This window comes from Scyliorhinus canicula, chromosome 13, assembly GCF_902713615.1.
Source record: "Scyliorhinus canicula chromosome 13, sScyCan1.1, whole genome shotgun sequence".
Taxonomy (NCBI): Eukaryota; Metazoa; Chordata; class Chondrichthyes; order Carcharhiniformes; family Scyliorhinidae; genus Scyliorhinus; species Scyliorhinus canicula.
In genome coordinates this window covers 2,277,928-2,289,350 of record NC_052158.1, presented here as the reverse complement: position 1 = coordinate 2,289,350, position 11,423 = coordinate 2,277,928, and the positions used below count along the sequence as shown (strand labels likewise).

The following is an 11,423-nucleotide window of genomic DNA, read 5'->3' as shown; positions in this document are numbered from 1 at the left end:
TGCCACCTTCAAAGATCTGTGGCCCTGCACGCCCAGATCTCTCTGACTGTCTAATTCAAAGAGTTTTGCCATTTACGGTATATTTCCTGTCTATGTTGGGTCATCCCTTTAGTCTGAGATGGTGTGCTTTGGTTCTAGTTTTTCCTACAAGTGGAAACATTCTCTCCACGTCCACTCTATCCAGGCCTCGCAGTATCCTGTACGTTTCAATAAGATCCCCCCTCATCCTTCTAAACTCCAACGATTACAGACCCAGAGTCCTCAACCGTTCCTCATCCGACAAGTTCTTCATTCCAGGGATCATTCTTGTGAACCTCCTCTGGACCCTTTCCAAGGCCAGCACACCCTTCCTTAGATATGGGGTCCAAAACTGCTCACAATACTCCAAATGGGGCCTGACCAGAGCCTTATACAGCCTCAGAAGTACATCCCTGGTCTTGTATTCTCGCCCTCTCGACATGAATTCAATCCCCAGACAGTGGGTGAACTGTGGTAATATTTTCCTTGATAATAGATTTATTAACAGATGCAGTGTTGCACCTGTCTGCCTTCTAGCTGCGACCCCCATGTCTCAGCAGTCTCTCTTTATAAGTACTCTATGTCACTTCTGGATTGGACATTGTCTGTTGTGGCTGCAGAGGCCGATTCATGAGTAGCTTATCCCTCCCGCAGCTCCACAGACGAATGCCGTTAACGCGAGGTCGACGTTTTATTTGCCTTCTGCCCTTTTCTGCCATCTGGGAGTTTCTTTGTCTCTGTTTTGTCCCCACCCTTCCTTGGAATCCGTAGAATCCCTACAGAAAGAGGCACTTTGGCCCATCCAGTCTGCACCGACCCTCTGGAAGAACCTCAGCCCACATCCCCAGCCTATCCGTGACACACCACCTAACCTACACATCTTTGGACATAAAGGGGCAATTTATCACGGCCAATCCACCTAACCTGGACATCTTTGGACTGTGGGAGAAAACTGGAGCACCCGGAGGAAACCCAGACATGGGGAGAACGTGCAGACTCCGCACAGACAGTGACCCAAGCCCAGAATTGATCTTGGATTCCCGGCGCTGTGAGGCAGCAGTGCTAACCACCGTGCTGCCCGCAGAAAGGGATCCTTCTCTCTGACTGCTTCTCCCCAGGCACTCCCATCAGCAGCAAGAACTTCCCATGTATCGACTGCGATCCCGGTCGACTAACTCCAATTCCGACCCCAACCCTTTCTCTTAAGTCAAACAAGGGAGGCAACAATTCCCTGGTGAATTCTCCATGGCAACACCTTGACCAATCGGGAATGACTTGCCAACCAATCAACACCCTTTTCTCGTGCATGTAAATTGTTGCTCCCTTTGAAATCTGGTATTCTTGCATTTGTCCTGATCGGTGTGAGACGAAAAACTTCGACAGGATGTTTCTTTTTTTCAGAAATAACCTTAAAGAACAGGACAAAGAAAATTACAGCACAGGAACAGGCCCTTCGGCCCTCCCAGCCTGCGCCGATCCAAATCCTTTATCTAAACCTGTTGCCTATTTTCCAACGTCTACTTGCCTCTGTTCCCCGCCCGTTCATATATCTGTCCAGATGCATCTTAAATGATGCTATCGTACCCGCCTCTACCACCTCCGCTGGCAAAGCATTCCAGGCACCCACCACCCTCTGCGTAAAAAACTTTCCACGCACATCTCCCTTAAACTTTCCCCCTCTCACCTTGAAATCGTGACCCCTTGTAATTGACACCCCCCCACTCTTGGAAAAAGTTTGTTGCTATCCACCCTGTCCATACCTCCCATAATTTTGTAGACCTCAATCAGGTCCCCCCTCAACCTCCGTCTTTCCAACGAAAACAATCCTAATCTACTCAACCTTTCTCCATAGCTAGCACCCTCCATACCAGGCAACAGCCTGGTGAACCTCCTCTGCACCCTCTCCAAGGCATCCACATCCTTCTGGTAATGTGGCGACCAGAACTGCACGCAGTATTCCAAATGTGGCCTAACCAAAGTCTGATACAACTGTAACATGACCTGCCGACTCTTGTACTCAATACCCCGTCCGATGAAGGCAAGCATGCTGTATTCCTTCTTGACCACTCTATCCACCTGCGTTGCCACAGGGTACAATGTTACCTGAACTCCCAGATCTCTCTGCACATCAATTTTCCCCAGGACCCTTCTATTGACCATATAGTCCGCTCTTGAATTAGATCTTCCAAAATGCATCACCTCGCATTTGCCTGGATTGTTCCTTTCTCTCATGTCCTTACATGGCTTCCCCTCAGATGCAGGGAGTCTTCAGCAACACCTTTTCCTCAACCCACACCTCGAAACGGAAGACAGGCGACTTGGCTAATTGCATGGATTCAATTGCTGTGTACAGCACAGAAATAGGGCCACTTGACTCAACCGCTCCGTGCCGAGATTTATGCTCCGCCTGCCCTGCCAGTCGACCTCACCCCATCAGCCTATTCTCTTCCTGTTCCCTCCCCCCGTGTGGAACCCCATCCTGGGGGTTACCATTGACCAGAAACTGAACTGGACCAGCCATATAAACACTGGCTACCAGGGCAGGTCAGACGCCAGCAATCCTGCGCCGAGTAACTCTCCTCGTGACTCCACAAAGCCTGTCCACCACCTACAAGACCAGCAGTTATTGTCCGTCCCTAATTGCCCCTTGACAAGGTGGTGGCTGAGCTGCCGTCTTGAAGCCGCTGCAGTCCCTGGGGTGTAGGTACACCCACCGTGCTGTTAGGGAGGGAGCTCCAGGATTTGACGAGACTGAAGGAACGGCCGATATATTTCCCAGTCAGGATGGGGAGTGACTTGGAGGGGAACCTCCAGGTGGGGGGGTGATCCCAGGTATCTGCTGCTCTTGTCCTTCTAGATGGTGGTGGCCGTGGGTTTGGAAGGTGCTGCCTGAGGAGCCTCGGTCAGTTCCTGCAGTGAATCTTGTCGATGGTGCACACGGCTGACACTGCCCATCGGGGGGGGGGGGGGGGGAATGTTTGTGGAAGGGACGCCAATCAAGCGGGGCGGCTTTGGCCTGGATGGTGTCGAGCTTCCCGAGTGTATTTGACTCCCGACCCACAGCAATATGGTTAACTCTTAACTGCCCTCTGAAATGATCGAACAAGGCACCCTCCCACACGGGCAAAACCACCACATCACATGGTAGAACGCTTAAATCAACCCAGCTCCCCCTTTAAGTACAGCCATATTAATAGTTGCTGAACGACTGCCGCTGTTGTTGGTGGGACCTTCCTGTCCACAAATTGGCTCCTCCGTTCCTTTCAGTAGTATTTAGACGAGCACTTGATATTCCACAGGGCGCAATCTGCGGATCAAGTGCTGGGCAATGGGATGAGCGTAGATACGTGTTTGATGGCCAGCGCAGACACGATGGAACAAAACCGCATGACTGTTGCAACTTTATAAAACACGCTGAGAATTGGATTTACTCTGTGGCGTCTTGACGTCTGTATCCCTGCCACTCCTTTTGTTAACTTTCCCCGCCCCCTCTTGCCAAGGCCCGTGGCTCTCTGACCTCTGTTCCCCCTCTCGCCTTCTCCCGCAGGCTACCTGACGTGCTCGGACGAGAACACGGCTGCCCTGGTCAACATGTTCTCCTCCTACATCCAGACCCTGTCGTCCTCCAAGTCGGTGAGCATCCTGGTGCACGAGGAATGCCCAGCCGGCTGTGCCTTGGCCATCGCCTCTGACCGGTGCACCGTCCACCTAATGCTGAAGGTAAGTGTGACGGGCCTGGGCACAGACTAAATCCCGTAGCTCTGTCCCCCACCAACTGCGAATCCCCATTCTTGCCACGATTGTTAGCTTTACAAGACGATGTGTCTCATCGGGAAGGAAGCAGTAGCATTCTGGGAGATTTCATTTTCCAGGCAGGTGGAAATCCCGAGAAAGGCCGCGTTTCCTGGCCCGTTTCGGTTGAGCGCCAGTCGGGATTCTGAAATCGGGCCTGCAAACGGGGCTTCAGCGCGCCACATTTACACTCTGGACTCGAGTGTGCTCCCCATAGAGCCACGGTTGACAATTCCAGAGGGGGGGGGGTTCAGGGGGTGGGCGGCATGTTAACTCTGGGCTTGACCGCTGGAAAGTGGTAACGGTCACAGCGAACTTGGCTTGTTGCTTTGAGCAATTTTTTCCTCCTCGCCACTGAGTCTTCCGCCACCCCATCCTCTCCAGGAGTTCTTTAACCCCCCCGCCACAAACCTCGGCATGAATTGAACCTCCACCTTTCTCCTCAGTCTCCCCTCCAAACCCACCACTGGGTGTCTTTCTCTCCCCCCCCCCCCCCCCCCCCCCCCCAATCGCCCCCTCCGCCCAATTCTCCCACACAACCTCAGCTCGAGTCCCCCTCCAACTTCCGTCAAATTCCTCCTCCCCCGGCAGCTGTTCCCAGCTCTGTGCTTTCAGGCAGCTTTGCAATGACGATTTGCCACTGCTTCATGATCCAAACCGGTTGATTTTTCTTTTTACAGGGCCTGATAGATGCTGAAAAAGAAGTCTTGAAACTCAGGAACAAGCAGAGCGATGTACAGAAACAGGTCGCGAAGCTCAGGGAGAAACTCACCAAAACGGATTACCAGACCAAAGTGCCTCAGAAAATCCAGGAGATGGATTCGGAAAAGGTAAAGAGACTGAAACAATGGTACAGAAGGGAGCTTTACTCTGTATCTAACCCCGTGCTGTACCTGTCCTGGGAGTGTTTGATGGGGACAGTGTAGCGGGAGCTTTACTCTGTATCTAACCCCGTGCTGTACCTGTCCTGGGAGTGTTTGATGGGGACAGTGTAGAGGGAGCTTTACTCTGTATCTAACCCCGTGCTGTACCTGTCCTGGGAGTGTTTGATGGGGACAGTGTAGAGGGAGCTTTACTCTGTATCTAACCCCGTGCTGTACCTGTCCTGGGAGTGTTTGATGGGGACAGTGTAGAGGGAGCTTTACTCTGTATCTAACCCCGTGCTGTACCTGTCCTGGGAGTGTTTGATGGGGACAGTGTAGAGGGAGCTTTACTCTGTATCTAACCCCGTGCTGTACCTGTCCTGGGAGTGTTTGATGGGGACAGTGTAGAGGGAGCTTTACTCTGTATTTAACCCCGTGCTGTACCTGTCCTGGGAGTGTTTGATGGGAACAGTGTAGAGGGAGCTTTACTCTGTATCTCATCCCGTGCTGTACCTGTCCTGGGAGTGTTTGATGGGGACAGTGTAGAGGGAGCTTTACTCTGTATCTAACTCCGTGCTGTACCTGTCCTGGGAGTGTTTGATGGGGACAGTGTAGAGGGAGCTTTACTCTGTATCTAACCCCGTGCTGTACCTGTCCTGGGAGTGTTTGATGGGGACAGTGTAGAGGGAGCTTTACTCTGTATCTAACTCCGTGCTGTACCTGTCCTGGGAGTGTTTGATGGGGATAGTAGAGGGAGCTTTATCTGTATTTAACCCCGTGCTGTACCTGTCCTGGGAGTGTTTGATGGGGACAGTGTAGAGGGAGCTTTGCTCTGTATTTAACCCCGTGCTTTACCTGTCCTGTGAGTGTTTGATGAGGACAGTATAGAGGGAGTTTTACTCTGTATCTAACCCCTGTTGTACCTGTCCTGGGAGTGTTTGATGGGGACAGTGTAGAGGGAGCTTTACTCTGTATCTAACCCCTGTTGTACCTGTCCTGGGAGTGTTTGATGGGGACAGTGTAGAGGGAGCTTTACTCTGTATCTAACCCCATGCTGTACCTGTCCTGGGAGTGTTTGATGGGGACAGTGTAAAGGGAGCTTTACTCTGTATCTAACCCCGTGCTGTACCTGTCCTGGGAGTGTTTGATTGGGACAGTGTAGAGGGAGCTTTACTCTGTATCTAACCCCGTGCTGTACCTGTCCTGGGAGTGTTTGATTGGGACAGTGTAGAGGGAGCTTTACTCTGTATCTAACCCCATGCTGTACCTGTCCTGGGAGTGTTTGATGGGGACAGTGTAGAGGGAGCTTTACTCTGTATCTAACCCCATGCTGTACCTGTCCTGGGAGTGTTTGATGGGGACAGTGTAGAGGGAGCTTTACTCTGTATCTAACTCCGTGCTGTACCTGTCCTGGGAGTGTTTGATGGGGATAGTAGAGGGAGCTTTATCTGTATTTAACCCCGTGCTGTACCTGTCCTGGGAGTGTTTGATGGGGACAGTGTAGAGGGAGCTTTGCTCTGTATTTAACCCCGTGCTTTACCTGTCCTGTGAGTGTTTGATGAGGACAGTATAGAGGGAGTTTTACTCTGTATCTAACCCCTGTTGTACCTGTCCTGGGAGTGTTTGATGGGGACAGTGTAGAGGGAGCTTTACTCTGTATCTAACCCCTGTTGTACCTGTCCTGGGAGTGTTTGATGGGGACAGTGTAGAGGGAGCTTTACTCTGTATCTAACCCCATGCTGTACCTGTCCTGGGAGTGTTTGATGGGGACAGTGTAAAGGGAGCTTTACTCTGTATCTAACCCCGTGCTGTACCTGTCCTGGGAGTGTTTGATTGGGACAGTGTAGAGGGAGCTTTACTCTGTATCTAACCCCGTGCTGTACCTGTCCTGGGAGTGTTTGATTGGGACAGTGTAGAGGGAGCTTTACTCTGTATCTAACCCCATGCTGTACCTGTCCTGGGAGTGTTTGATGGGGACAGTGTAGAGGGAGCTTTACTCTGTATCTAACCCCATGCTGTACCTGTCCTGGGAGTGTTTGATGGGGACAGTGTAAAGGGAGCTTTACTCTGTATCTAACCCCGTGCTGTACCTGTCCTGGGAGTGTTTGATGGGGACAGTGTAGAGGGAGCTTTACTCTGTATCTAACCCCGTGCTGTACCTGTCCTGGGAGTGTTTGATGGGGACAGTGTAGAGGGAGCTTTACTCTGTATCTAACCCCGTGCTGTACCTGTCCTGGGAGTGTTTGATGGGATAATTTAGAGGATGCTTTATTCTCGGCCTAATCCACGGCCAAGGTCTGAAGAAAACTCTGCTACTTTAAAATGGAGCAACATAAAACCCATCAACTCAAAGTGCAGGGCCTCTCCCAGCTCCTTAACCTCCTCTGTGAAAAGAACAAAGAAAATTACAGCACAGGAACAGGCCCTTCGGCCCTCCCAGCCTGCGCCGATCCAGATCCTCTATCTAAACCTGTTGCCTAGTTTCCAAGGATCTACTTCCCTCTGTTCCCGCCCGTTCATATATCTGTCCAGATGCATCTTAAATGATGCTATTGTACCCGCCTCTACCACCTCCGCTGGCAAAGCGTTCCAGGCACCCACCACCCTCTGCGTAAAAAACTTTCCACGCACATCTCCCTTAAACCTTCCTCCTCTCACCTTGAAATCGTGACCTCTTGTAATTGACACCCCCACTCTTGGAAAAAGTTTGTTGCTATCCACCCTGTCCATACCTCTCATAATTTTGTCGACCTCAATCAGGTCTCCCCTCAACCTTCGTCTTTCCAACGAAAACAATCTTAATCTACTCAACCTTTCTTCATAGCTAGCACCCTCCATACCAGGCAACATCCTGGTGAACCTCCTCTGCACCCTCTCTAAAACATCCACATCCTTCTGGTAATGTGGCGCCCAGAACTGCACGCAGTATTCCAAATGTGGCCTAACCAAAGCCCTATACAACTGTAACATGACCTGCCAACTCTTGTACTCAATACCCCGTCCGATGAAGGCAAGCATGCTGTATGCCTTCTTGACCACTCTATCGACCTGCGTTGCCACCTTCAGGGTACAATGGACTTGAACTCCCAGATCTCTCTATCCATCAATTTTCCCAGGACTCTTCCATTGACTGTATAGTCCGCTCTTGAATTGGATCTTCCAAAATACATCACCTCTGCGAGAATAGTTTGTCACCGTATTGGAAACCAGGAATCCTCAGCTGCTCCATGGGATGGGAATCAGAGACGTACTAACTCTGAGGTTATAGTCTGCGTCCCCATCTCTCTCTCTCCTCGAACCCTGCATCCCCATTGTCCATCTCTTACTGTGGGCAGGAAACGGACAGCAATCCCGGTATCTCTCCAGCAGGAGGCAGGGTTTCCGTGAACCTTAAAAAAAAAAACCCACTAGGCCTTGGCCTTGACTGAGAAACTCCGTCTGGATCTGGGCCCGAGAAAGATGTGAGGCCTTCGGGGAAATGTGCAGAAAAGATTTAACATGATGGTTCCGTGGACGGGAAACTTCAGTGATGAGGATCGGTTGGAGAGTTTGGGCCTGTTCTCCTTGGAGAGAAGAAGGGCTGAGAGGAGATCGGCGCAGGCTCGATGGGCCGAATGGCCTCCTTCTGCACTGAAGGGATTCTGTGGAGTTGAGGGGAGATGTTCAAAATCATGAAGTGGGGGGGGCTGGACAGATTCACTGCAGGAACTGACCGAGGCTCCTCAGGCAGCACCTTCCAAACCCACGGCCACCACCATCTAGAAGGACAAGAGCAGCAGATACCTGGGATCACCCCTCCACCTGGAGGTTCCCCTCCAAGTCACTCCCCATCCTGACTGGGAAATATATCGGCCGTTCCTTCAGTGTCGCCGGGTCCAAATCCTTTTGTCATTGACGTACAGGGACTTGGGCGTCGCTGGCTGGGCCTGCATTTATTGCCCATTCCTAATTGCCCTCCAGGGACACCCGGCCATGAATGTAGCTGCAATAGACGGACAGACAGTCCGTCAAATACAATTCCTACAGTGCAGAAGGAGGCCATTCAGCCCTTCGTACCAGCCCTCTGAAAGAGCATCCCTGGCATAGTGGTTAGCACGATTGCTTCACAGCTTCAGGGTCCCAGGTTTGATTCCCGGCTTGGGTCACTGTGCAGAGTCTGAACGTTCTCCCCGTGTGTGCGTGGGTTTCCTCCGGGTGCTCCGGTTTCCTCCCACAGTCCAAAGATGTCGGGTTGGGTGGATTGGCCGTGATCAATTGCCTTTAGTGTCCAAAATTGGCCTTAGTGTTGGGTGGGGGTTACTGGGTTATGGGGATAGGGTGGAGGTGTGGGCTTAAATAGGGTGCTCGTTCCAAGGGCCGGTGCAGACTCGATGGGCCGAATAGCCTCCTTCTGCACTGTAAATTCTATGATTCTATGATACCTAGGCCCACTCTACCGGCTATTCACTGTAACCCCACCTAACCCCCTCGATCGTTTGCTGCCCGGACTGTTGTCTGTCATTAAACCGTTCAAATATAAATATTTTTGACTCAGTGATTACCTTTTAGATGTTTTTCGAATTCCCTCTAAAAGACAACTTTGATGCTGGGACCACGGGTACTTTTATCATATGGAGGCCATTTGGCCCATCAACCTGCGCGAACTTTCCGAATGAGCAATGTACTTTGTGCCGTTCTCCCTTATCCACCCTGTCCACGCCCCTCCAAATCTTGTCCACCTCAATCAGGCCGCCCCTCACACTTCTCTGCTCCAGAGAAAACATCCCAAGCCTATCCAACCCCTCTCCATAACTTAAACGTTCCATCCCAGGCAACATCCTGGTGAAGCTCCTCTGCACCCCCTCCAGTGCAATCACATCCTCGATTGAACCTGCCTCCACCGCGCTGTCAGACAGTGCATTCCAGACCCTAACCACTCGCTGTGTGAACCTGCCTCCACCGCGCTGTCTGACAGTGCATTCCAGACCCTAACCACTCGCTGTGTGAACCTGCCTCCACCGCGCTGTCTGACAGTGCATTCCAGGCCCGAGCCACTCGCTGTGTGAACCTGCCTCCACCGCGCTGTCTGACAGTGCATTCCAGACCCTAACCACTCGCTGTGCGAAGAGCGATTTCATCAAATCACTATTGCTTCTTTTGCCAATTACCCTTTTTTGGTTCATTTCCACCATGTACCTGGGGCTCACTGGCCAGACCAGCATTTATTGCCCATCCCTAATTGCCCCTTGACAAGATGGTACAGAGCTGCCGTCTTGAAGCCGCTGCAGTCCCTGAGGTGTAGGTACACCCACCGTGCTGTTAGGGAGGGAGCTCCAGGATTTGGACCCGGCGACACTGAAGGAACGGCCGATATATTTCCCAGTCGGGATGGGGAGTGACTTGGAGGGGAACCTCCAGGTGGGGGGGGGGGGGGGGGGGGGGGGGGGGTGATCCCAGGTATCTTCTTTAAATCTCCGCCCTCTCGTTCCCCATCCTTCCACCATTGGGAACAGTTGCTCCACTTCTCCCAGTCGAGCCCGTCCAGCCCCCTCATGAGTTTGAACATCTCGATCAAATCTCCTCTCAGCCTCTTTCTCTCCCAGGAGAACACCCCCAACTTCTCCAATCTCTCATCACTGAAGTTTCTCATCCCGGGAACTATTCTCGTCAATCTAAATCTGCGAGTGATTAACTTTCCGTTAACTAAACGTATGAAAGGGGCCAAAGGTGGGTCTATGAGGTTGGGTCTCGGATCAGCCAGGATAGATCGCTGGCTTTGAAAGCAGCCCAACGCTGGCCAGCAGCACGGTTCGATTCCCGTACCAGCCTCCCCGAACAGGTGCCGGAATGTGGCGACTAGGGGCTTTTCACAGTAACTTCATTTGAAGCCTACTCCTGACAATAAGCGATTTTCATTTCAAATGGAGCAACAGACTGGAGGGGGCTGAATGGCGTCCTCCTAAGTTCCCCGTGAAAGCAGCGGTTCTCACCTCCCCGTGTGGTGGGGCTCGTTGCGCATTTCCCCGCTCCCTGTCGATTTTCACTGGAATCTGCTGTCTTTGGTTCCACAGTTAAAGCAAATCGAGACGGAACTGCAGAAGGTGGAAGATGGCATCAAGACCTTTGAGAAGCTGATCTGACGTGTTATTGGAAGGAGCCTCGGGTGGGATTGACCTGGACCACTTCCAGCGAGTGAGGGTGCGAGAGATGGTGCTGGTGCGAGGCTGCGTTCGTGGTCGCAGGGTGCGTGCTGCACTCCCCTTTGGGTGGGGTGGGGTTGGTTTGTGGGCTATGTTAGGTTAAGTGTATCCGCTCGCCCCGTGCTGCTCACCGATCGCTTCCTGCTCTTGCACGCCCACCCTGGGCCCCGGATATTTTCAGGTCCCAGCCTGGGAGGGAACGCCTGCCATTCCTACTCAGTCTGGGACTTTCTCCCCTGATGTTTCAGCACCTGCCACAGAGTGGGAAGTTCAACACGTGCACGCACACACACTCACCCACACATTTATTCACACTTACATTCTCCCATCCGAGCATTCACTCACTCACTCTGTGCGTGTGCATGTGTGTGTTTCCAGGTGTGTTTGTGTGCTCCTGTGTGCATGCCCCGTGTGTGTGCTTGCGTGTACGCCCCTATGATACATATGCCTCTGCGCACATGTGTATGTCCCTGTCCCTCTGTGTACATGCGTCCTGTGTGTGTGTGTGCGCCCCTGTGTGTGTGCGCCCCTGTGTGTGTGTGTGTGCCCCTGTGTGTGTGTGTGTGCCCCT

General features: G+C 52.1%; 1 protein-coding gene across 1 annotated transcript in view; it reads left to right on the top strand.

The window, feature by feature from the left end:
* vars1 (valyl-tRNA synthetase 1) overlaps positions 1-11,423 on the top strand; it is a 71,642-nt gene extending 60,219 nt beyond the window's left edge. Inside the window, exons 22-25 of the mRNA XM_038816946.1 lie at positions 2,274-2,331; positions 3,566-3,738; positions 4,491-4,640; positions 10,724-11,423. Coding sequence (XP_038672874.1) covers positions 2,274-2,331; positions 3,566-3,738; positions 4,491-4,640; positions 10,724-10,792 — 450 coding nt within the window. The 3' untranslated portion in view covers positions 10,793-11,423. The remainder of the gene's footprint in view (positions 1-2,273; positions 2,332-3,565; positions 3,739-4,490; positions 4,641-10,723) is intronic.